This window comes from Nicotiana tabacum, chromosome 1 (genome assembly GCF_000715075.1).
Source record: "Nicotiana tabacum cultivar K326 chromosome 1, ASM71507v2, whole genome shotgun sequence".
NCBI classification, from domain to species: Eukaryota; Viridiplantae; Streptophyta; class Magnoliopsida; order Solanales; family Solanaceae; genus Nicotiana; species Nicotiana tabacum.
Genome location: NC_134080.1, coordinates 7,837,512 through 7,861,355, shown reverse-complemented (window position 1 = coordinate 7,861,355; position 23,844 = coordinate 7,837,512). Strand labels below are relative to the sequence as shown.

Below are 23,844 nucleotides of genomic sequence, written 5' to 3'. Positions count from 1 at the left end.
TTGGTGACTAGGGAAGCTTGTCGAAGGGCCGGGGGGAGGGTATTCTGGCGTGTGTCCTGGTGGGAGAGTGGGAGTAACGGGAGGGCTAGGCACTTTTTGTACCCTAGCTAACGCCAGCTGCATTTCTTTCATCTCCTGTCTCATCTTATCCATTTCCTCCTTCAACATTTGATTCTCTGTCCTTTCATCCTCGACACTTTGGTCTGAACTAGTCATGCTTTTTAGTACAGGCCCTTTGGATCTTGTTTGGTAATGGTAATCTGCCAGAACGTTCTAACAAACTAACTGGTTCGAAATCTCTGAATAAACAACAAACTTGTTAGCATTAGAGTTTAACACATATTACAATTTCATGTTGGGGGATGCAATGTTCCTAGGCAGTTTAACCATTTCTAACATGTCTTTACTTCGACCGCATGTGTCATTCCGGCTTACTTTGTTTGTGCCTTGTTTAAGTGTTTCTGAAACTTTCTTTATCTCTCTTTTTATTTCTTACTTTTCCTTTCTTTTATTCACTTTGCCTTTTCTCTTTCTTTTTAGTGGTGGTCGAATCTTATGTGGATTGCCTACGTATCATGTCCCTACATGAATCAGACCGCGCATAGTTCTGCCACAAGTGCAGAAAATAAAGACACCATTTTTGGATTTTTTCAACCTTTACTAGCAAAACGTTTTATTACAAGGCAAAACATTTTTGAAAGGAAATTGACAGACTTGATACAGACTACAGACTTTATGCCAAAAAAAGGGAAATACAAACTTCGACGGACAACAGACTCTGAAGACAAGGAAAATGCAGACTCAAACTATGAATATTTCAGAGTTTTGAATTTTGGCACCTGCGGGGCGTTGTTCGGCCTCGCCGCGGGCTTTGGTGCAAGGCCCCTTTGCAGTTCTTTCAAATCTTTCATGATCTGGTGGACATAAATCATTATTTAAACAAAGAAGGTGGTACGAGACATATCCTCACAAGCTAGGCACTTTATGGTGATATAGTGCCCAATATCGTCGATTCTTCCCTTGATTCTGTCCCTTTCCATAAGCAATCGCTCTATTTGTTGATTCCGCGTCCCCAGCATTTGAGAGTTGTAAATGAGTTGATCTTGAAACTCATTCATCTGTTTCTCCATTCGGGAGATTAGATCATAGTAGCGCTTCCTATCTGCTCTGGCATCTCGGGCTTGTCTGAAGATCCGCTCTTTGAAAGTGGATATTGTTTCCCTCAATATAGCGATGTTCCTTTCGTAGTCCCTCTTCATTTGTTGCATAGACCGTGCTCGCTCTTCTGCCTTTTTTATCCATTTCACCTGGATTCTCGCTAGACCAGCTTTAGATTTTTCCAGGTTTTCTTGATACTCGAGGACTTTCTTCTTTAGACCGTTTATGAGCCTTTCATCAACCCAGCTTCTCTTTGGGTTTCTGGTAGCTATTTTCATTTCCCGGATTTGAGCTTTGAGGACCTCGTTTCCCTGAGCTAGTTTTCTCTTTTCTCCCTCATTTGCAGTGATATGCAAATCTTTCTCAAATTTCAAATCTATAACTTGCTTTTCCAACTTGGCTATTGTAACCCTGTACTCGTGCTCTTTAGCCAACCAATCCTACTGTTCTTGCGACGCCTTGACGAATTCCTGGAGATGAGGTCTTTTAGCCGGCCTTTCGTGCTCAAGTTCTCTCATGTACCAAGCAAGGTATCTTGGCGCCACTTCGCCTTTGGCCTGATCCTGCACGCAAGTATCTGCTTTTAAATATTGGCATTCACTCCAGATCTGACGGACTCTTGCTTCAGGGAACTGTCCGTCAGGGCTAATCTCAATTACTTGAGCACTAAGATCTTCCTCCTGTGGCACTGTTTGGCATCTCCCGAGTTGTCTCAAAACCCGATATGGCGCGTAAGGCTGAATGCTCTTGAGCCCCATCAATAGAAAGTGGGTCCTAGATGCCGGCATATGGATGACCTCGTCAATGGGAAACCATCCTAATGTCCACTATATTTGGCTAGCGGTGAGGGTCCGAAAGAATGATGTCCACGCCGTAACTCCCTCGGGTAGACTGACCCCCTTGATTCTTGTGTAGAACTCTTTTATGCAAGTTTTTTTCGAGGAACCATAACTCAAGAGCTGGGAATGGTGGCAGAGATGCTCAGTTATCCATATTTGTAGCAACAAGTTACACCCCTCGAAAAAGTTCCCTCTGGCTTTGCAGGCGGTGAGAGCTCGGAAGATATCAGATACTATCATAGGCGCAAGAGTGCTTTCATCTTGAGTGAGCAAGGTACTGACGGCCCCGACTATTTTCAGATCAATGTTTCCGTCTTTCCTTGGAAATACCAAAAGGCCCAAAAAGGTTATCATAAAAGCCACTCGTCTATGCTCGTCCCATTTCTGACGGTTACTATTGCTGCATAACTTGTTACCCGGGTTGTTGAATCCTCCGACATGACCGTATCTGTCATATATGAAGCGCGGATTACAAAAACCTGCGGCCAAATATGGGTTATGGACCGTCCTGGGTATCTTTAACGAATCTAAAAACCCATGCACAGTGACAGCTCTTGGAGCAACCAGGTATTTTTGCCTCAACGGAACTTCAGCATTTCCGATGTACCCGGCTATTTCCTCCAAAGTCGGGGTGAGTTCAAAATCGGAGAAGTGGAAGACATTGTGTGTCGGGTCCCAGCAGGTGACCAAAGCTCTTATGATATCCCCCCGAGGCTGGATTTCCAAAAAACCCATAAGACCTTTTAGATATTTCTTGACCTCATCTTGCCGTTCACCACCTAAATCATCCCACCATAGTCGCAACTTGAAAGGGATTTTAGTCATTATTGAAAAAGGTTCATTTTGCATTGTGCTCATCCTGCACATTTATTAAGGTGATTTAAGCAAAAAATAAAATTTATTTGACTCAACCAATTGGCTATTTTTTAATTTTTCACAGATTAAAAGAAAGATCCAGTTCCGAACACGGCCTTTCAGCACTTCGGGAACGAAGGTTTTGAGGCTGGATGAGTCAACCGGTCAAAAATCCAAAAAAATGACTACAAGTGGCTGTTTATGCAAAGTCAGCCTTCCGGCGTCCCTTTTGGGAACATTCGGCTATTTTGACAAAAACGGCGTCACCCAACTTATTTATGACGAAAATTAAAATTTTGACATTTTTGTAAAGGTAGTTTGGACCCGATGAGGGTTGCCTACGTATCCCGCACCCTGTGAGAATCAAACCGGCGTAGTTCGGGTAGATAAAACAAACTTCTTTTGAAAACAAGACTCTTTTCAATGGCAAATAAAACCATTTTTCATAAACAAAAACCTTTTTTTTCTTTTTCTCAAAAATTCGACAGAGTTTTGACGCTATTTGGACATTGATTTTTTTTTTCAAAACAAGCGATTAACTACCTCTATCTATCTTTCCTCAAAGTATTCAAAAGCCGGTCAGCATGCAAGTCCGAAGCAAACAAATGCACAGGTAACAAGTTGGATGCATCAGGATGGTCTTTTGTCGTTTTGGTTCACCTGTCCTAGACAGGCCCAACCCCTGTGTTGAGCCTCCAAAGTCAAATGCCCATGATGCAAACAAACGTTCCTACTAGGGATCCGACATGAAGCTGAGTTATTCTAGGTTCGTAACCTAGGTATTTGTTCTAGACTGTGTACTCGAGCGGACAACTCGAATCGAGGAGGGGGCTACGTACCGGGGACCCGCGAGATCATCCGACTTTGTAACTTGTCCGACTTCTTTCTTATTTCAGGGTATGACACTAACAGAATAGGGAGTCTCAACCAGTAAGCACATCCCCGGAGGTGAGAAGAGAAGGGTTTCGTAGCAGTTTATATACAGTTCAGATAATATCAAAGCGATAAAAGCAACATTTTGCACATTTAGGCCAAAACATGTAATAAGACCACATAATAAATAAATCCAAATAATAACAATTATTCCAGGCTCGAATTCTTGAACCCTGAACCGGAGATTCTGGGTTAAATCCCCAGCAGAGTCGCCAGAGCTGTCACACCTTCTTTTTCACCTGCGCCCGCAGGGGCGTAGGGGGGAGTTTTTCCAATTAAAGGACAATCAAAACGGGATTTATTTATTTATTTCAGAGTCGCCACTTGGGAGATTTATGGTGTCCCAAGTCACCGGTGGAATCCCAAATCGAGGAAAGGATTGACTCTGTATTACAGTCCGCGAACCAGAAATCCGGGTAAGAAATTCTGTTAACCCGGGAGAAGGTGTTAGGCATTCCCGAGTTCCGTGGTTCTAGCACGGTCGCTCAACTGTCATATTCGGCTTATTTATCTGATTTTAATACATGTTGAACCTATGTGCAAATTTTAACTGTTTACCCCTTTTATTATTATTATTATTTTTAACGAGAATTGCGACGTCGTGAAAATACATCTCGAACCACGTCACATCAATGCACCTGTGGTTATTGACACATTTCAACTCTGTCGAGATTTGGATTTGGGTCACATAAATGTGCACACGAGTTTAAGAAAGTAAATTATTGAAGGCGCGCCTAAAGCGACTAGCGTATCATTATTTTGGGGAAGTCCGTGAAATTTTGCTAAACGGCCCATCCCGAAGTCTAAGTATTTAAAATAACCATTTATTGAGGGCCCCGCTGTTTGTACGTTTTATTTGGTGAGACTCGTCTCATATTTTATTTAAAAGAATATCCTAAAGCGACTAAGATTTTTCTATTTTTTTTCTATAGGTAAAGAAATGGCCCTAATTAGTTAATATTATAAAAGCGGGCTTCGAGTTCAAGTTCGAGTCCAAACAAAAGGACGGACCTTTTAATTTGAACCCGCTACCTAACTCAAAACCCCAAACTTATATCGTGTTAACAATATACTGAAACCTTTAATCAGGCCCAAATTAAATGGGCCAACTAATTCTACTTGTGAACGAACAACAACAGGTGGGCCTTGAGGCAAGCCCAAAACCGAATGGGGCGTGCCGAGCTGCGTAGGAGAGATTGAGGGATCGAGCCCCTGAAGTCAAGCATTTACTTATTCATTTGCATGTCATTAGGTAAGCATCCTGATTTTATAGTGAAAGCAGTACGTCATTCTACTTGAAACAACTTGAACAAAATAACCGCAACACTCTTTATGGGCCAATTTTAACATGCCATGATGTAGCAAATAAACAGTCCTATTTTAGTACAAAACACATGACGACCATTACTAAAGGTTTATTGCAATGTGAATCGCTTTCAAATGACTTCACGAAACAAATTACCAAAACTGAAATTAATCTAACTATCCTATTAACCTAACATAAAACTAAATACAACCACTGCTCGAGATCACATGCTTATATACATTCAAGACATATCGAGTGATAATCTAGATAATAAAGAAACAATTTCAGTTTATTTATACAGTAATGTCAAATAGAACTAACAGCTGCATTTCCATTTCATCTAAACTTCAACTTCAAATTCGAGCTTACATCAACACAGGTTTTTTAGAATGTGTACCTGGAAATGGAATGCAATGGAGAAGAAGAAGGAGTGATCAGCACAACAGATAGCACAACACAAAAACAACAGTAACAGATATCCAGCAGCAACTCAGGAAAACCAGTTAAAATTCCCCAGCTATACCAAACAGCAACACAAACAAACCAACACAGCAATAACAACACCCAAAATGAACCTAACTTGAAACTAACTTCAAACCAAAAGAGTAGCAGAAAGCAGTCCAAATGTCAACTTTAACTAGACGGCACACTAGTTTCAACTTCAGGAAGGAAACCAAACAGCTACAACAGACCCAGCTTACTCAAAATCAAATCAGCAACAACTCTGGACCCCAATGACACAGTAACAAAACTCCATGAATGCCTAACCTTTTTTCCTTTTAAACTAATTCTCCCAAGCTAAAGAAGAAACAAGAACTGACTTAACATCTATCCTAGACTGATTTTAAGACCCTTTTCCATTGATTTTCAAAAGTGTGACTTCTTCAAAGAGTGGTGTTTTTAAAAGCCAACCCTTTTTCTCTCTCTCAAACAATGATCTTTTTTTCAGATTCCAAAAAAAAGCCCCCCCCCAATATGTCTAAAATGACTCTATTTATCACCAAAAAAACAGGCCTGCCCTCTCTGCCTTGAAACCATCAGATTTTCTGCCCATGATATTCCCTGACAGCCACTACTATATGTTTTTCTCTTTTTTAATCCAAGGTTATGGGTGACTTAACTTATTTAATCAACTTCCCATGCCATTAAGCCTTGTTCCCCACTATTACTAAACAATTCATTAGTTTATTGGTACTTTAGTACCCTACTGACAGCCATTCAAACTAAAGCATTTTTCAAGTTTTGACACCCCACATTACCCCTGTGATGCCCTGAACAACTATTCTGCCTCAAACCCCTGCGACTATATCAGCTATAACCAATTCTTAAATAAGAAACCTAATCACTGATTAACCTAAACTAATCCTTAATTAATGACTGAAAACAAATGAACTGACTCTAAACCAATAAACACATCAGCTATAACCAATTCACAACTAAATTCAAACAATGACTCAATCAAAATTTAAGCAGTATGAATCAAAATATTATCAGGTTATTCTAACATTCAAGACTGTAAAACTAATCGGCGACACTTATCGAATCGACTACACGAACACATACAATCAATAGCAAATAATTAGAATCGAACAGGCACAGAGGTGATTCGAGTCATATTGATAGAAACAGGGATTTATAATGAAACTTAACTAGTCGACGGAGCTCATTTGAATCGATTATATAGTTTATTATATACTCGACCATGACCAGAAAAAGTTCGACCAAATAAAAGGTGTTTTAAGAAGGACAGAATCAATCGACAAAAAATTGAAAAATCAATAAAACTACACTAAACAAATAAACAGATATAAACAAACACAAAATGGAACAAACAGGAAAGGAAAAATACCTCAAGAACTCGAAAACTGGATGACCCTTATTCGAAATCAGACTCGAACTCTTTGAGGTCGAACGGACCTTAATCGAGTGTTCTCAACTGAGAACACTTCGACTAAGGTCGATTAGACCCCAAATCATCCTTTAATTTGGACAGATTTCAACCTTTGGTTTTCTAGGGTTCTTGGGGGTTCGATTTGGGGTTCGAACGGTTCTAGTCTGATTCGAACCAAACCAACGGTGGTTTGGTGACGAGGGAGGTTTGGGAGATGACCGGTATGATTTTGGGACTGGTTGGGGTTGATTTAGGTTCTGCTCGAATCTTCGATTGAAGATTCGAGAAGCTTGAGGTTGATTCGAGGCAAACGGTTAACAGATCCGTAACGAGGGTGGTCAGGGGGTGCCGTGGTGTGAGTTTGGGACTGGTTGGGGTAGGTTTAGGTTTTGCTTGAATCTTCAATTGAAGATTCGAGAAGCTAGAGGTTGATTCGAGGCAAACGGTTAGCGGATCCGTAACGAGGGTGGTCAGATGGCTTAGGGGTGTTAATTTGGTGACTGAAGGTGTTGTTGCCGCCGGGTTTCAGGCGAAGGTGTGAGAGGGCGGCTAGGGTTTGGGCTATGGTGAGGCTCCGTCCTCAGAGAAACGATGAATAGGGGGTCTGGTTTGGGGGGGATGGGTTGGGTAGAGATTAAGGTTATATAGGGAGGGTGTGGTTTAATCTTGACCGTTGGATCAAGCACGATCAACGGCCTGGATCAATTCACTTAAAGGAAATAATGACGTTTGGTCATGCATCGAGACTGGGTCGACCCGGGTTGAAATGGACCGGGTTATGGGGAAGGCTGGGACCGTTAGATCATTGGGAACGGACGGCTCAGATCAACTTGCCTAAAACGACGTCGTTTCAAATAATGCTGGGTTGAACTGAGCCGTCTAATGGAAATAAATCAACGGCTTAGATCTGAGGCGCCGAAACGGCGTCGTTTGGACTGTCTGAGAGACCAGGCTTATTGGATTGGATCGTTTGATATGATTTGGGCCTGATTTTGCATTGAAATTGGCCCAGTTCCGATTTGGTCCAATTTTTCACTCTTTTCTTTTTTTCCTTTCATTTTCTTTTAATTCCTAAAAACCAAAATTTCTAAATTAAATTATAAAACCAAGATTATTTTAAAAAGATATTAATTAACCCTTAACAATAATTAACACACAAGATCAAATATTGATTAAAATAAAATCACACAATTAAACAATAAAAATGACAAAACTACCAAAATTCATATTTTTGTGATTTTCATTCTTTAAAATAGGACATGGTTTAATTAATTCAAAAATGCACAATTAAATCCTAAATATGCATGCAACATGTATTTTTGGTATTTTTCAATTAATTAAAACAAGATAAACATTCACAGACAAAAATAATTATACAAAATGTCACGCAAAATTCTCAAAATTGTACCCAAAGGCAATTTGTTTTATTTTTTGATTTCTTTTGGATTAGTTTTCGTGAAACAAAAATCACGTGCTCACAGGACTGAGGGGTTAAGAGAGAGAAACGTGCAGATTCCTTTAATTAAGGAGTAAATAATGTACAATTAATTATACCCTTAATTAATTATGGTATAGAATTAGTAATTTTGTATACTAAGTGTAATTAAGTCAAACCTTAAACATTGAGGGTAATAAGGTTTCTTATGTGGCATAGGAATGTAAAAATTCCTTTATTTATAGGTGGATGGTTTCCTTCGGCCCACTTTTGGTCATTTGGATATATGGGCCGAGTTAGAACACTTACTTGGGCTAGGCCGGTTTGTTTCCCAATTCGTTCTTATTACTCACGAATTAGGGAAAAAAAAATAGCAAAATTTACTATTGATAATTAAAAAATAGCCACAGTTTCAAAAATAATTAAAATAAAGCCACCATTTCATATAAAGATAAAATCTGAACAAATTCTATCATAATGTGTTGGAGTTCCAACATAATATGCTGGAAGTTTATACGCAGGAGTTCTATAATCCAACATATTATGCTGGAACATTCAGTTTTCCAGTAAAATAGTGGCGATTTTTCAATGACTTTGCAAACGCTGGCTATTTTTTAATTACTAGTTCGAAACTTGGCTAGCCCGTGCTATTTTCACTACGAAATATGAGAGGGAATATTTCAGTTTGTTTTTATTTTCCAAGTACATGTGTACATATAGGATATGTATTAATTAGTAAATTTATAAGTCGTATATGTTTTCTTTTACATGGTAGCAAATTCTAGATATTTGTGACTTTAAATATGATTCAATATTTAGAGTTGTGTATGAATTGGCACGGTATATTATATTATACATACACTGACACACCTACTAATTTTAATTTTGTTTATATATATATACATGGACCAAGTTAAAAGTAATGAAATCAGTTAAACCCGTTGTAAAAAGCTAAATTAGCTAACATTGTTGTTTTGTTGACATGTGATGTGAATTTAAGATTCTTTTTCCAGACTTTTACAATTTTTCTAGACACAGGCTCAGGTCAAATGTGACATTTGAAAAATGGGTGAGTGAGGTAGAAATCGTTCGAAAATTGAGTAAATTTTACGACTAATTATTTTTCCATTTCAAGTTGGCGGTGCCTGGTTGTAACTTGTAAGATAAGAGTATGTTGAAAATTAAAGTTTTTTTTTTTACTTTTACTTTTACTTTTAATCCGATCCAAAAATTATTTGGTAGCATAATTTTATATATAACATACATAACGTATAAATATATATAGAAAATATATATTTTTTCGACTATTATTTTAAGAGCGACAATACAATGTTATTTTTCCAAAAATTAAAACTTAGTCGGATGAACCCTGGTTATATTATACATATAACTTTCGTTGTGCCCTATCATTTATCGGCTATATATCCATGTACGAATAATAAATCTGGAATAGGAAAAAAAAAAGAAGGTAGCAAATTGGACTGTTGAGAATAAATTATTTACTGAAAAAGACTTTCCTTTAATAGAATCACAAATTAAAATCCCACTCTTTAGATTATTCTTCGTCTTAACTTATAAAAAAGTAGAGTTATCTCTTTCCTGAAAATTCTGTAGGGCATATAGTAGTCACCTATTTAATATAATAAATATTCTTGGCATGATAAATTCATGATAGCAAGTTGTATATTTTTTATATAAAAAAAAAAAAGAAAAGAAAAAACACAAGTTGCTGCGTGAAATATTGAATTTGAACTACCAACTGATGTGAAGTTTTCTCTTAAGAAAAACACAAAAAAGTAAGAAAAACACGGTTTCTCTCATCTAGTTGCTTTGAGAATTCAGTCCTCAACTCCAAAATATAGAGCTTTCAAACCTTTTCATTTTCTGTTCTTTTACCCCCACTACCCTCTATAGTCCACCCCACCCTATAATAGCTAATATACATATATGTATACATACACATAGTGGTGGCAAAATGAATTAAAAAAATAGTTATCCATATGGATAAGAACCATATTATCCACTTAGAAAATGTATAACCAATGGATAACTAGTGAGTTTAACTTTTACAAAACTCAAATTGGGGATTACTCAAGTTTGAGAGACTAGGAATTCCCCAAAAAATAATCATATTCAAGAAATAACGGATATTCATATTATCCGTCGGTTAACCTGTTTTCTATATGTAGTACACTAATAGAAAATGTCAAATTTTTGACCATCAAATCGGTCGGAAATCACTTATTTCTGATGGATTTCCGACGGAAATGAAGTTGTCGAAAAAGAGAACAGTCAGAAATTTGCGACCAAAACAGTCACAAAGAAGAAAAATCAGGGTGATCAGCTAAAATTGTCTTTTGCGACCAAAAATAAATAAATAATTATTTCGTGCCAGCTCCGATCGTTTTGGTCTGTGATTTTAATAATTAATTAATTATTTTGTGTCAGTTCCGACTGTTTTGGTGGTGCTGTTAATAATTATTTAAATTAAATTCAAAATTTCCGATCAAATCAGTCGGAAAAATTAAAATCAAACTAAATTTACGTAAATATAGATCGAGTTAGATAATTTATCTAATTTTACATTACTCGTTTTTGACCCGCTTGTTTACTGCCCCTACATACACCTATGCATGTGATATAATTGTAGGAGTACTAATAGGAGTATGTTAAATAATAAAGCCAAAGGCTAAGGTGGTAGAGAAGAAAATACTGAATAATTAGGCATGGTAACCCCATAAATGGTGGTCCATTTAATATAAAAAAAAGATACTATAGGGAGGAAGATTTATTTAATTTGTTTTACTCAAAGTTCCCTCTACTTCACGCAATATATTTGCTAATTAAATAACTATTTTTTTAATAGGAGACAACATAACGCAACTTGCCCGCGTGCTACCATTTTCTTGTTTCATTTCGTCCCTTATGGGTCATATGCTTACGTTGATACTTGATAATAATTGAGTCATTCGATTGATAAATATCTTAATGTGGACTTTTGGGAGCCAATTCCATTTTAATGTTTCAATATTAGTATTTTGGTTCTTCTCATCATACGTATACATTCTTATAATTTTATTTAATAAGTACGTGGAATACAATAATTTGTAAAATTAGCTTATTTAATTTTTGTTAGGTTATTTTTCTTTTCTCTTATAAATAAATAACTTATGTATGAATGATGAGCAATAATAAATATATATGGAACATATTTCTTTCTTGTCCTTTTAACAATTTTTCACACTTGTACTGTACATGAACAAATTAGTATGGTAATGATACTACTCTTTTTAATTTGGAATAATAATTAAATCATTGAGTTTGGATATATTACTCATGCATTTATGGTCGTGTACATAATTTATAACTCAACGGATTCAAAAGTTCTAATTTATAAGTATCTCTCTTTATTGTTAAGAGCACATTCATTAAGCCAAACTCAACTTCAAAATTAAAGTAGTTCATGAGTTAATCAGGATTGTTTAAATTTTATATATGAGAAAAAGTATCCTAACACATCCCTTCACATACATATTGAATATATGGAGCGTGGACAATATAATATAATAAATTAAATAAGAAAAAAGAGTCAACATTAAACGAAGAATGAGATGAGTCTGACTCTGATATTCCCTCCGATCCACAATAAGTGACCAATTTGCCTTGGGCACATCCATCAAGGAAATACTAAATTCTAGACAAAATTAAATAATGTGACTAAACTACCCTTAATTAAATGTTGCAGCATAATTTAATGTGAGGAAATAAAAAACTTTTTTGGGATACGCATATAAGGATAATTTTGGAAAAACTAATTGAATTTTTTCTTGATTATATAAATGGACACTTATTTTGAACCAAAATAAAAAGATAAATTGGTCACTTAATGTGAACCGGAGGAAGTATGAGGTAAGAAAATGGACCTTTGTATAGCTTTATACCTAACTTAACCCAAAAAACTACTCATATAATGCATGAAGATCATATAAAAAGACAGCAATGTAATGATTCAAACATTAATGATTCTAACTTTCTACCAGAAGTAGAAAGTGCCATTTGTTGGTAGAAAGTGCCCTTTGTCAAATGGGACATATACTGGATATTAAAAACGCCAAAAAAAACAACCAAGCTGGCTAATTTTTATTTATCCTGTGTATTTCAAATACTTAAATTGTATTGGTATGCAAATTAATTAGCAACACTAATAAATCATTAATTAACTGTATACAACCCTTTATTTAGTGAAAGGCCAAACAAATTAGACTTGGAAAAAAACATTGCTGACAGATTCATACTGAGTGTCATCAGACACAGGGGATGTTGTGTATTAACGACGGGTTTAATCGAACTCATAACTTTTGATGCGAAGTAATTATAAGTAAAAATTTATTAAAAATTGCAAAAATAGTAGATATGAACCCATAATTTAAAAAATATAATGGGTTCAATGCTAAAACTTTTAAAAGTTAAATCCATATGATTTAAATCTTGAATTCGTCCCGGGTGATCATCTCTAAGTAGGATTTGATGACTTAGTCAACAGTGAGAACTTAAAAGCCAAAAATTCAGACAAAAGCGTGTATTATTTGCTAAACGTTATTACCCTTTGACATTATAACAAAGTCAACTCATGAATCCATCGTATAATAACCAAAAAAACAAAACTATCTAGTCCTTTCTGCGTGTGTAAAGAAAAAAAAAATCTGCAAATTTAATTATTATTTCCAGTCTTTAAATAGCCATCAAACTACATTTTTTTAGCTATCAAAAAGTCAGCGCCATTATTTTGCAGTTTCCTCTTCTTTGTATATTCAAGAAACAAGAGCTTAAAATGATGGATTGGGGTCTACAAGCTGTTGTTATAGGATCATCAACCTGTAATGATATCCAATATGGAGCAAATTATATTGATCAAAAATCTTATTTTTCTCCTTTGGATTTTCAAGAAAGTGAATATTTAGCTTTTTCTGATATGAAAACGGAGGGTTTGAGTGATGAACTAGAAGAGCTTTACAAGCCATTTTACCCAGTTGTTGGACAAAATACGTTAATGGCTTCTTCTGTTTCATTTCCTAAAGAACCTAAAGAAGAGCAGAAAGGAGAAAATGAGCAGCAATCTTTTGCTCTTGTGGCTGCTCCTGCATATGTGCCAAAATACAAAAGAAGGTAAGGAAAATGGTGTTTTAATTTCTTTTAAAGGCAGCCTGGTGCACTAAGTTCTCGTTACGTGCGGGGTCCGGGAAAGGGCCGGACCACAATTAGGTCTATTGTATATAGCCTTACCCTGCCTTTCTGCAAGAGGCCGTTTCCACCGCTCGAACCCATGACCCTCTTAGTCACATGGCAGCAACTTTATCAATTACGCCAAGGCTCCACTCTTGGAGTTTTCTTTGATTAATCATAATGTAAAATTTTTACTATGTGGATTTGATTAAAGTATTTGGTGTTTGATATGAAGTTGATTATTTTTTCACAGGAAAAATGAACAGAAGAGAGTGGTGTTTCAGTTAAAAGCAGAAGATCTTTCTTCTGATAAATGGGCGTGGCGAAAATATGGCCAAAAACCCATCAAAGGCTCCCCTTATCCAAGGTCTTAATTCTCTCCAAATTCAATTCTTCATTAGAAACACTCTTATGTATGTGTATATATATACATACATTTGTTTGTGCGGGCTCTTCAAAATATTGCCGCATCCATGTTAGGCCCTCCAAAAATACATTACTTTTGGAGGATCCGACACATATCTGACGATATTTTTGGAGAGTTCGAGCAACATAGTATATAGTACAGTATGAAGAATTGTTATGCTATCATCGTATTTTAACATGTTGTAGTTAGCACATAATTATATGTCTTATATTTTCTTGATTATTGATCTCATTTTTATGGACTATTCTCTGTAGTCTTCTTTTAAGTGATCTGATCACAATATAAAAGTTTCTTTTACGATGTTTGTGTATAGACGATATACACTAGACTCTAGAGCTTAGAACTTACCATATGTGGAGCTTAGATCTAAATATGGTCCTCTAATTTAACTCCTTTATATTGAATTTGTTATAAGACATTTGGAAGTGAAAAATTCTTTAGCCAAATTGACTCTTGAAACAGAAGCTTGCAACAACGAAACTAGGAATTTTCCAAGGGTATTTAAATTTGAAAAAAGTGAAAAAAAATTTTCGGCAAAGGGTATTCAATATGTGTTATATACCTTTAAAACGTACTAATATTTTACCTATATACACAGTGTAATTTTTCGACGAAGGGTGGTCAATTGATCATCCTTGTGACCATGTGGCTTCGCCACTGCTTGCAACTCTTTAGTTATTCTTGTCGAATTAGCATGTAACAATCTCATTTAAAAATTTAAGTTATTAATGAGAATGCGCTTTATTTACTTAATTATGTCTTCACAATAATTCGGATGTTTATTTTTTCTCTTAAAAATAGGAGTTATTATAGGTGCAGCAGCTCAAAGGGATGTTTAGCAAGGAAACAAGTAGAACAAAGTTGCACTGAAATTGGGACTTTTATTGTGACATACACAGCTGAACACAGCCATAGTCAGCCAACTCGTAGAAATTCTCTTGCTGGTACAATCAAAACCAAATTTCCAACCTCAAACAACTCCAATAAAAATGGAAGTCCAAAAATGGAAAAAGAAAAAATTTCAAGTACCCATGGTTCAACATCAGATTTAGTTTTATCCAAAGCAACCCTTTTGAATATTGAATCCAATATTCATGAATCACAATTTCCAGAAAAAGAATTTCCGGAAATAGAAATAAATCAAGAGAATAATATGTTTGAAGGAAGTGATGAGAATGAATGTGTTTCAATTGAAGATATGTTTGATGGAGATTTCTTTGCCGGTTTAGAAGATATTCATGACGGATTTAGTTCTTCGTTTGGATGTAATTCAACATTTCCCTTTTCTAGTTGATGGAATATATGTACTGGAATTTTTGTTTTTTGTAGAGATTAATCCATTCAGAGAAATTAAAGATGGATAAGAGACTAATTAGCTATGTATATGAGATTTTTCTTTTCTTTTAATTTCTTTTTCTCACCCCATCTAGGGCTCAAGCTCTCGAGTCTCGACTTAATTATTGATCGGAAGTTGAGATGTATTTTTCAAGCCATGGAAACAGTTTTTGCAAAAATATAAATTAGGTTTTATACAATAGACTTTTGTCCGGCCTTTTCCTGGACCCCACGCATAGCGGAAGCTTAGTGCATAGAGCTGCCCTTTTAAGTTGAGATGTCTCCAGGATTTCAATCTTATGGGTTCTGGATTTTTGGACCACGACTTCAAATGTTAATAACTGGGTTCTAGATTTAATATTTATACTTGAATTCAAAACACCAAATATATTGTTTGAGCAAAAGCTGTTGGGTCCGACAGAATCCGTAAGTCGGCTTGTGCCTCCAACCCTGGTAATACTATTTGTTATATTAGTCTATTAACGAAATAGCTTTTGCTTTTATAATTATATAAATATCATGACATGTTTAAAAGCTTACTGTTTATTGATATTAATTTTAGGAGGCATTACTCAGAAATGGTAAGAACTACTGCAAAGCATGGAAATTGACGTAATCAGCTTTTCTAATATTTCAATTTTATCAGGGTGCTTTAAATAGGCAATTTAATTTGGGGTAGGGACGATGTGTTCAACGCATTTATTTTTAGTTATGCATCCTTTTCTTTTAAAGCAAAATTGCTTTGCTTAGAGGGCACAAAGTTAGATCAGGGATGATTTTAATATATTAGTTTTAGGATACGCGATTTGCACGCCTCATCTCAATCAATATTAATTTTTTATATTATATTATTTTAATTATAAGGTAAAATTTAAAAAGTATAATTAAGTTCCTAAAATATACTATGTTATATCCTTTCTTTGATGTTTCTTGGGCAATAGTTTTGAATTGTGCATGAAATCGAAGTGACAAAATCATTGGCCAAATAACTATAAGGGAAGGATTCTTTTCACATTCCATTACAAACCAGAGTACATATAGAAATCACATTCCATTATTATATAGTTCAAATAAAATAAAATTATATAAGGCAAAATCTTAATAATTTTAAATTACTAAATATGAGGACTCCCTACTTAATTCAAATAAGAAAAAGTTTAGAACCAAAATTTTAGTTGATTATAAATATTAAGTAAAAGATTTTATTTATAATTTTGTCAATATGAAATCTATTAAAAACTTATATGAAATTGGACAACCAACACATAGATAAGGTCTAATGCGAGTACAACAAAATAGTAAAGAAAAAATAGATTGACAAAATGTTCAAGCACACAATCTAATGCAAAAAAATAACTATTTAACCAAGGTTCACATTCAAGAAGACTAAAATAAAAATGTACTTGTTGAATACGTGAATGCAAAATTTAATTATTAATAATTAAAAAAATAGTAAATATAAATACAAATACAAAGTTTACAAATATATCGAAAAAATTCAACCACTAATACAATTACATGAATGCAAAATTAACTAATAATACCAAAACTTTTTGCTCGTCAAAGAGAACCAGAAATCCTTAATTTTGTAACTGTTGCTCGAACAAGACAAATTTTTGATGATAAAAAGCTGGAGCTATAGAATCTTTTATAGAAGTATTTGGGTATATAAAATCGTGTAAAAATTTATTAACAAATAAAGATTCTTAAATCAAAAAGAAATTCAAAGAGTTCATTTTTATCGAATATATTTATAAAAAAACTACTTGTCAAAAAGTTATACCGATACTTTCTTAGTGTATTATAAATTAGTCAAAATTTTATTAAATGAAAAAAATCCTCCTAAATATAAAAGGAGAAATTTAATAAAGCTTCAAAATAAAAATTGGAGTTGAACATAAACTTTTATACTGTGTAATTAACGAAAAGCTCTCCTAATGTATGAGCTTGAAATTCTAAAACCAAAAGGAATAATTAATGTTATAAATATTAGGAAAATAATTAAATGACTATTCCTAAATAGTAGGTAATTAATAAATGACTATATCTAAATAGTAGAGAATTAATAAAATGATTATTTCTAAATAATAAAAATTAATCAAATGACTATTTTATCAAGTGTAAACTCTATTTTAAAAGGATAAAAAAAGCGAACGACATTTTGCTAAGGGTATTCGTGCTTTTAATATAGTATAGATAAGTAAAGTCCCTCTCTAGCTCTTCCTCTGAAGGCGCACGATAGTGGTGATTACTAACGTACGGCCTCGCCGGAAATGGCTAGGGGCCGAGCAAAAAAGGCAGCGCACAGAATTGAACTATCAAATGTGAAGTTGACAAAGGTTAATCGACGACCCATGGGAACTGAGAACTCAGAGCAGGAGGATCTCAGAGGGGATGTGAATGACCAAATTTGCACCGCACCAACAAAGATGGTGGCAGAGAAGTTTACACCGCCCACAAAGGGGCCGCCTTTGAGCACAAGTATGTTGATTACTGATACGCCAAGGGATCAATTGCCACAGAAGGAAGGTCCATGGCCTGCTCTACCCAGCTGCAATGAGAAGACCAAAACGCCACTCTCCACGGCAATGGAGGAAGTGAAAGATGTAAGTAAGGATATAATAGCACTTAGTTCAGAAAATCAAAATGGGAACCTAGTGGCAGAGACAAATAAGGCGCAAAAAAGACTGGACCTAGAGCATGATCCACCAACCAAGTTGCCCTGGTGAACTTGTTTGAAGGAAACAAATCTGCTTCCAAGGGTATGAATCTGAGCTACATCGCCCCCACTATACGAGATGGTGTTAAAATCGTAGAATTAGAAAAAGAAGAAGTGGAAGAGGAAACTGAAAAATGGCGCAAGGCAATTGTCTTCTATGTGGTTGGGGACTCCCCTACAATTGGGGCTGTAGAGAGGTTCATAACAAGTCAATGGGGAATTGCTACAAAGCCAAGAGTCTACTACCATAATGATGGCTATTTCCTAATCCGATTCTATAGTATAGATGATAGAGACAAGGCATTATATGCATCCCCCAACACCATAAACAACAAGCCGATAATAACAAGGGTATGGATAGCTGATTTCAACTTCCAGGATGAAGTACTGAATACTTTGCCAATATGGGTAAGATTTCCAAACTTACCTCTGAATTGCTAGGGACGACATCCCTGACTCGAATAACAAGTAGTTTGGGAGTACCCCTGTATGCTGATGACTGTACTACCAGAGTGGATAGAATTTCTTATGCTCGTGTGTTAATTGAGATTGACATCACAAAAAAGCTCCCTGAAAAGATCGATATGAAGGATCCAAATGGTAGATGTTTTGAGCAGGTAGTGACCTATGATTGGCGCCCTAAATATTGTAATGTTTGCCTACAATTGGGACACTCTTGCCAACAAAAGGAGAAACAAGAACAGGTCAAAGGGAAACCAAAGCAAGTGAGAAAGAATGCCTCTAAGTAGAGACAGGAATGTCACGCAAAAGGGAGAACACAAATAGCAAAGGCACAAAGCAATACTGAGACAACTAAGATGGTTGAGATACCAACTATAGAGAAAGAACCGATAAAAGAAAATACAATAGAAAAGGAAGAAGGGTGGACAGAAGTGAGGGGGAAATCAACCGACAAGTCTCCAGTGAGCTATCAAAATGAAGGCATGCAAACAAAAAATGATTTTGACCCTCTAGCAACAGGTGATCTTTTGCAATTTGCTATAACCAAACAGGGGATGGAAGCAGGACAATGTAGCACAAGTAGAGGAGGGGAGACACAACACATATTCATTCCAATATGAAGTTAGTCACATGGAATGTAAGGGGGTTGAATAAGCTGTACAAGCAGAAGGAGATGAATGAGTTTATAAAGGAAAATAATACAACAATAATAGCTATAGTAGAACATAGAGTGACATAAGTAGTCGCAAAAAAGATCAAAAATAAAATAGCTCCACAGTGGAACTGATGCAACAACTATGAAACATGAGATAAAGGAAGAATCTGGCTACTGTGGGATCCTAACAGGGTCAGTTTCACAGTAAAAGTTACTCATGTACAACTCATTCATGGGCATGTTTGCATATTGGATAGAAAGATGAGATTTAACTTCACAACTATCTATGGTCTGCATACAATTGGTGATAGGAGAGGTCTATGGCATGAACTAAGGCTAATTCAAAAAGATCAAGCAGGACCATGGCTAGCAATGAGAGACTTTAATACAGTGTTGAATATAGAGGATAGAATAAATGGCAACCAGATACATGAATCTGAGGTTAAAGATTTTAAAAACTTTATGAATGATTATCATATGGCAGAGCTGAGAAGTATAGGGGCAAAGTACACATGGTCGAATAACTCAGTTAGCATTAAGATAGATAGAGGAGTGTCAAATACAGAATGGATGCTCAAATATCCACATTTTGATATTATAATCATGGCGCCTTGCTTTTCTGACCATAGTCCATTAGCTATTAGATTGGAGGATCACCAGAAGAAGACATATAGACCATTTAGATTTTTCAATGTCATAGCAGAATGAAGAATTTCAGCAAAAAGTAATAGAAGGGTGGATCAACATGAATAAAGAGGTGAATATGCAGAGAGTATGGGAAAAACTGAAAAGAGTGAAACACAGACTGAAACAACTCAACAGTACTCACTATTCAGGAGTTGATGAGAAAATCAAAAAAGTAGACAACAACTATGGTCAGTCCAGGAGGAGTTGAGAATCAGGGGGATATCAGAGAAATTAAAAAAGGAAGAGAAATCAATTAGAGAGCAACTAGAGAAGTAGATCCTTATTGAAGAAAGTATAACAAAGAAGAAATCTAGAAACCAATGGTTGCAATTGGGGGATACAAATACAACCTACTTCTTTTCCTCTGTGAAGAATAGACTATCCTAAAATAAAATCAGAAATTTGATAGATAATAATGGTGTACTGCTGCAGAGTGAAAAAGCAATTCAAGAAGAGATCATAGGGTTCTATAAACGACTACTTGGCTCAGCATCTGACTCTATACCTGCAATAAACCCCATTGAAATGAAAAATGGACCTTGTCTGAACAGAGAGATGCAGCTGAAACTGATAGCACCAGTGTCAAGAATGGAAGTGATGAATGCTCTGAAAGATATAGATGGCCAGAAAGCGCCAGGCTGTGATGGTTTCAATGCGTTTTTCTTCAAGAAAGCGTGGAACATTATAGGGAATAAGGTAACTGATGCTGTCTTGTCCTTCTTCAATACAAAGACCATGCATCTGCCTATCAATTGCACTACATTTACATTAATGCCAAAAGTTAAGAACCCCTCCACTATCAAGCAATTTAGGCCCATATCATGCTGCACAATTTTGTATAAACTGATATTTAAAATTCTTACAAAGAGACTGCAAGGAGTAATGGATACTATAATAGACCAAAGCTAATAAGCTTTGGTCCCTGGAAGAATTATATCAGACAATATTATTATTAGCCATGAATTGGTCAGGGGTTATGGAAGGAAAGGAGTGCCCCCGATGTATGATCAAAGTAGACATGCAAAAGGCTTATGACTCCTTAGAATGACGCTACTTGGAACAAATCTTACATGCTTTGAACTTCCCAAAGGTATTTATAGAATGAATCATGATATGTATTACAAGTGTCTTTTATTCAGTTATCATTAATGGGACACCAAGCTCGCCATTTCAAGCCAAGAAGGGACTAAGGCAGGGGGATCCATTATCCCCATTCCTCTTTGTTATTACAATGGAGTACCTCAATAGAAAACTCAAGACACTATAAAACAACCTAGATTTTAATTTTCATCCTAAATGCTCAAAGCTGTAGCTTATTCAACTATGTTTTGCAGATGATTAACTTCTCTTCTGCAGGGGAGATGAAATCTCAGTTCAATTGCTCATGAACTGTTTTAATGAATTCTCACAACGCTCAGGACTGATAGCAAACAGAGATAAAAGCTCCATTTATTTTGGAGGGGTAAACAGAGAGGTGCAAGAGGAAATTCTAACAATACTGGAGTTTACAAAATGGGAGTTACCTATTAGGTACTTGGGCGTCCCTCTGAGCTCCAAAAGACTATCCTTAGTACAATGCCAGCCACTTGTAGAGAAGATGTTGGGAAGAATAACTTCATGGACCACAAAATACTTGTCCTATGTCGGGAGACTCCAACTGATCAAGAGTGTACTATTCTCAGTCCAAGTGTTCTGGTCCCAAATCTTTGTGCTACCTAAGAAAGTTGTAAAACTGATAGAGGCAACATGTAGAAGCTTTCTCTGGACTAGCACAACAGAGATATCAAAGAGAGCATTGTTGGCTTGGGAAAAGGTCTGTCGGCCCAGAACAATAGGGGGCTTTAATGTAATACACATTGAAACTTGGAACAAGGCAGCAATAATTAAACTTCTATGGAACCTACGTACCAAAAAAGATAAACTGTGGGTAAGGTGGGTCCATATATACTACGGGAAGGGGAAGAACATCTGGGAGGTCCAAGTGAAGCAAGCATCCTGGGTACTACTCAAAATTCTTAAAGCCAAGGCATACCTAGAAAGGGCAGGAATGGAGGTTACAGAGTTGATGGGCCAGCAATCCTTCTCTATTAAAAAGATGTACCATAGAATGAGAGGGGGGTTCCCAAAGGTGCCATAGAGGAGACTAACTTGCAACAACTATGTTGTTCCTAGGTGGAGTTTTATAATAAATTTGGCGATCCAAGGGAAGTTGCACACGAAAGATAAGGTAGCAGGATGGGGCAAAGCAATAGACCAAAAATGTGAGTTGTGTAATGAGGAGAATGACACCATTCCACACTTCTTTTTGAATGTAGGATGTCAAAAGAAATCTGGGGGAGACTACTAAAATGGCAGGGATTCCAAAGGTCGGTATTGAAGTGGGATGAGGAGATTGAATGGACAGTCCGAGAAATAAATGGAAAGAAAGCCAATGCGGAGGCCTACAGAATGACTCTCGCAGGGTGTGTCTACTATATATGGCCTGAGAGGAATACAAGATTGTTCCAGGACAAGAAGAAAAGTGTTGATGGGATCCTTCGGTTGATAGTACAAGATATATTTTATCGAGGAAACAAGAAGTCAAAAGTAGCTAATAGATTAAAAGAATTGGATTCATATCCATAGGCACTGAAGGTAGAAGATAGATAGATAGGAAGTACCTTGCAGTTGGGGCACTATGCTCAGCTCGCGAGTGTAATTTGTCTGATTTTATAGGTTTGAAACTTTGTACATAATATTGCTTGGTAATAAAATTCTTTATTTACCAAAAAAATATATAGTATAGATAGATTAAGATTCAAAATATAACTAAATACATACAATAAGGTAAATTAAACCTTCTTCCTCTAACCCAAATGTAGGTGAACAGTTCTCACCTTCACAATAGTGATCGTAGAGTGTATTGGTAAAAAATAAAAGGAAAAGAAAAAGAAAAAGAAAAAGAAAAAGAAGAAGATGAAATTCGCCTGGAGTGAAATCTTGGCGACAAGTATCAGTAGTTCAGTACAATGACTTAATGTGAGTTAAAAAAAATATTTTTTTGTTGTAGCAATCATCTGAAGAATCAGCTTCATGTACGTTAGGAGTAGTTGGCAGGATTAATATGTTATGAGAGTTAATTAATCGAACTCCCCATCCATTGACTGATTTAGTTAATATGGAGTAATTTAGATGACTATATATTTTTATTTTTAGAAGATTATATTAAGGCTAATATTATGGAAATTTCCATATTTTAAGGTTATATTCATCACTTCTCTTTATTGCTTACCAAATTCGATCGATTACTTTCTTTCTCGTTTATTTTATACTTCAATGGTTTACGGTAAAATTAATTTCAGGGCTGCAACACTATATATATATCGAATAAAATGAATAATTTTATTTGGTGAGCGCTAATAAAAGAGAAAAATGAAAAATCTTCATTTTTCCTTTGCTTTATTAAGAAGATGGACGACAAAAAGAAAAGAAAAAAGAACACACACAATGATGTTTGATATTAATTATTAAGTACATCATACTAAAAGCATATAACTGTACCCATTTAAGTGTTCCACGTAAATGACATATGGCTTTCAAATTTAGTAAGTAGTTAAGTACCATCAACATTTTTTTACCATATCAGAGTTAGAAATCACATCATTTCATGCAACTTTTCAATTTCTGTTGTCAGCTGTACCAAAATTTCCTACGAAGAAGTACGCGTGGATGTTGAACACTATGCCAACTTTCTTGACATTTTTTAATATTTTTTCGGGTCAATATTTTACGCCATAATTCTTCTGGATGCAACAGTAACTATAGCAATATTCTCAACCACAGGGGCAAATTTACGTCGATAATTGGAAAGATTATATTGGAATATCTTAAACAATGTTATGTTAGAAAAAAGACACTGAATAGCTACTTTCAAAATAAT

At 35.6% G+C, this 23,844-nt stretch overlaps 2 protein-coding genes across 2 annotated transcripts; both read left to right on the top strand.

Moving 5' to 3' along the window:
* The first annotated feature begins 13,171 nt into the window (after positions 1-13,171).
* On the top strand, positions 13,172-15,450 carry LOC107803829 (putative WRKY transcription factor 29). Its single transcript, XM_016627616.2, has 3 exons — positions 13,172-13,583; positions 13,894-14,007; positions 14,869-15,450. The coding sequence occupies exons 1-3, from the start codon at positions 13,249-13,251 to the stop codon at positions 15,359-15,361; spliced, it is 942 nt and encodes a 313-aa protein (XP_016483102.1). The 5' UTR covers positions 13,172-13,248; the 3' UTR covers positions 15,362-15,450.
* A 4,049-nt stretch (positions 15,451-19,499) lies between these two features.
* LOC142161891 (uncharacterized) lies at positions 19,500-19,946 on the top strand. The gene has a single exon (XM_075217890.1). The coding sequence runs from the start codon at positions 19,500-19,502 to the stop codon at positions 19,944-19,946; it is 447 nt and encodes a 148-aa protein (XP_075073991.1).
* The last annotated feature ends 3,898 nt before the right edge of the window (positions 19,947-23,844 follow it).

What these genes read in the sequence shown, in the direction of transcription:
- LOC142161891 (XM_075217890.1), top strand. Translation starts at nt 19,500, where the DNA reads ATGAGATTTAACTTCACAACTATCTATGGTCTGCATACAATTGGTGAT.
- LOC107803829 (XM_016627616.2), top strand. Translation starts at nt 13,249, where the DNA reads ATGATGGATTGGGGTCTACAAGCTGTTGTTATAGGATCATCAACCTGT. An exon ending in GTGCCAAAATACAAAAGAAG is followed by an intron (nt 13,584 to 13,893) that starts GTAAGGAAAATG and finishes ATTTTTTCACAG; the next exon opens with GAAAAATGAACAGAAGAGAG. An exon ending in AAAGGCTCCCCTTATCCAAG is followed by an intron (nt 14,008 to 14,868) that starts GTCTTAATTCTC and finishes TCTTAAAAATAG; the next exon opens with GAGTTATTATAGGTGCAGCA.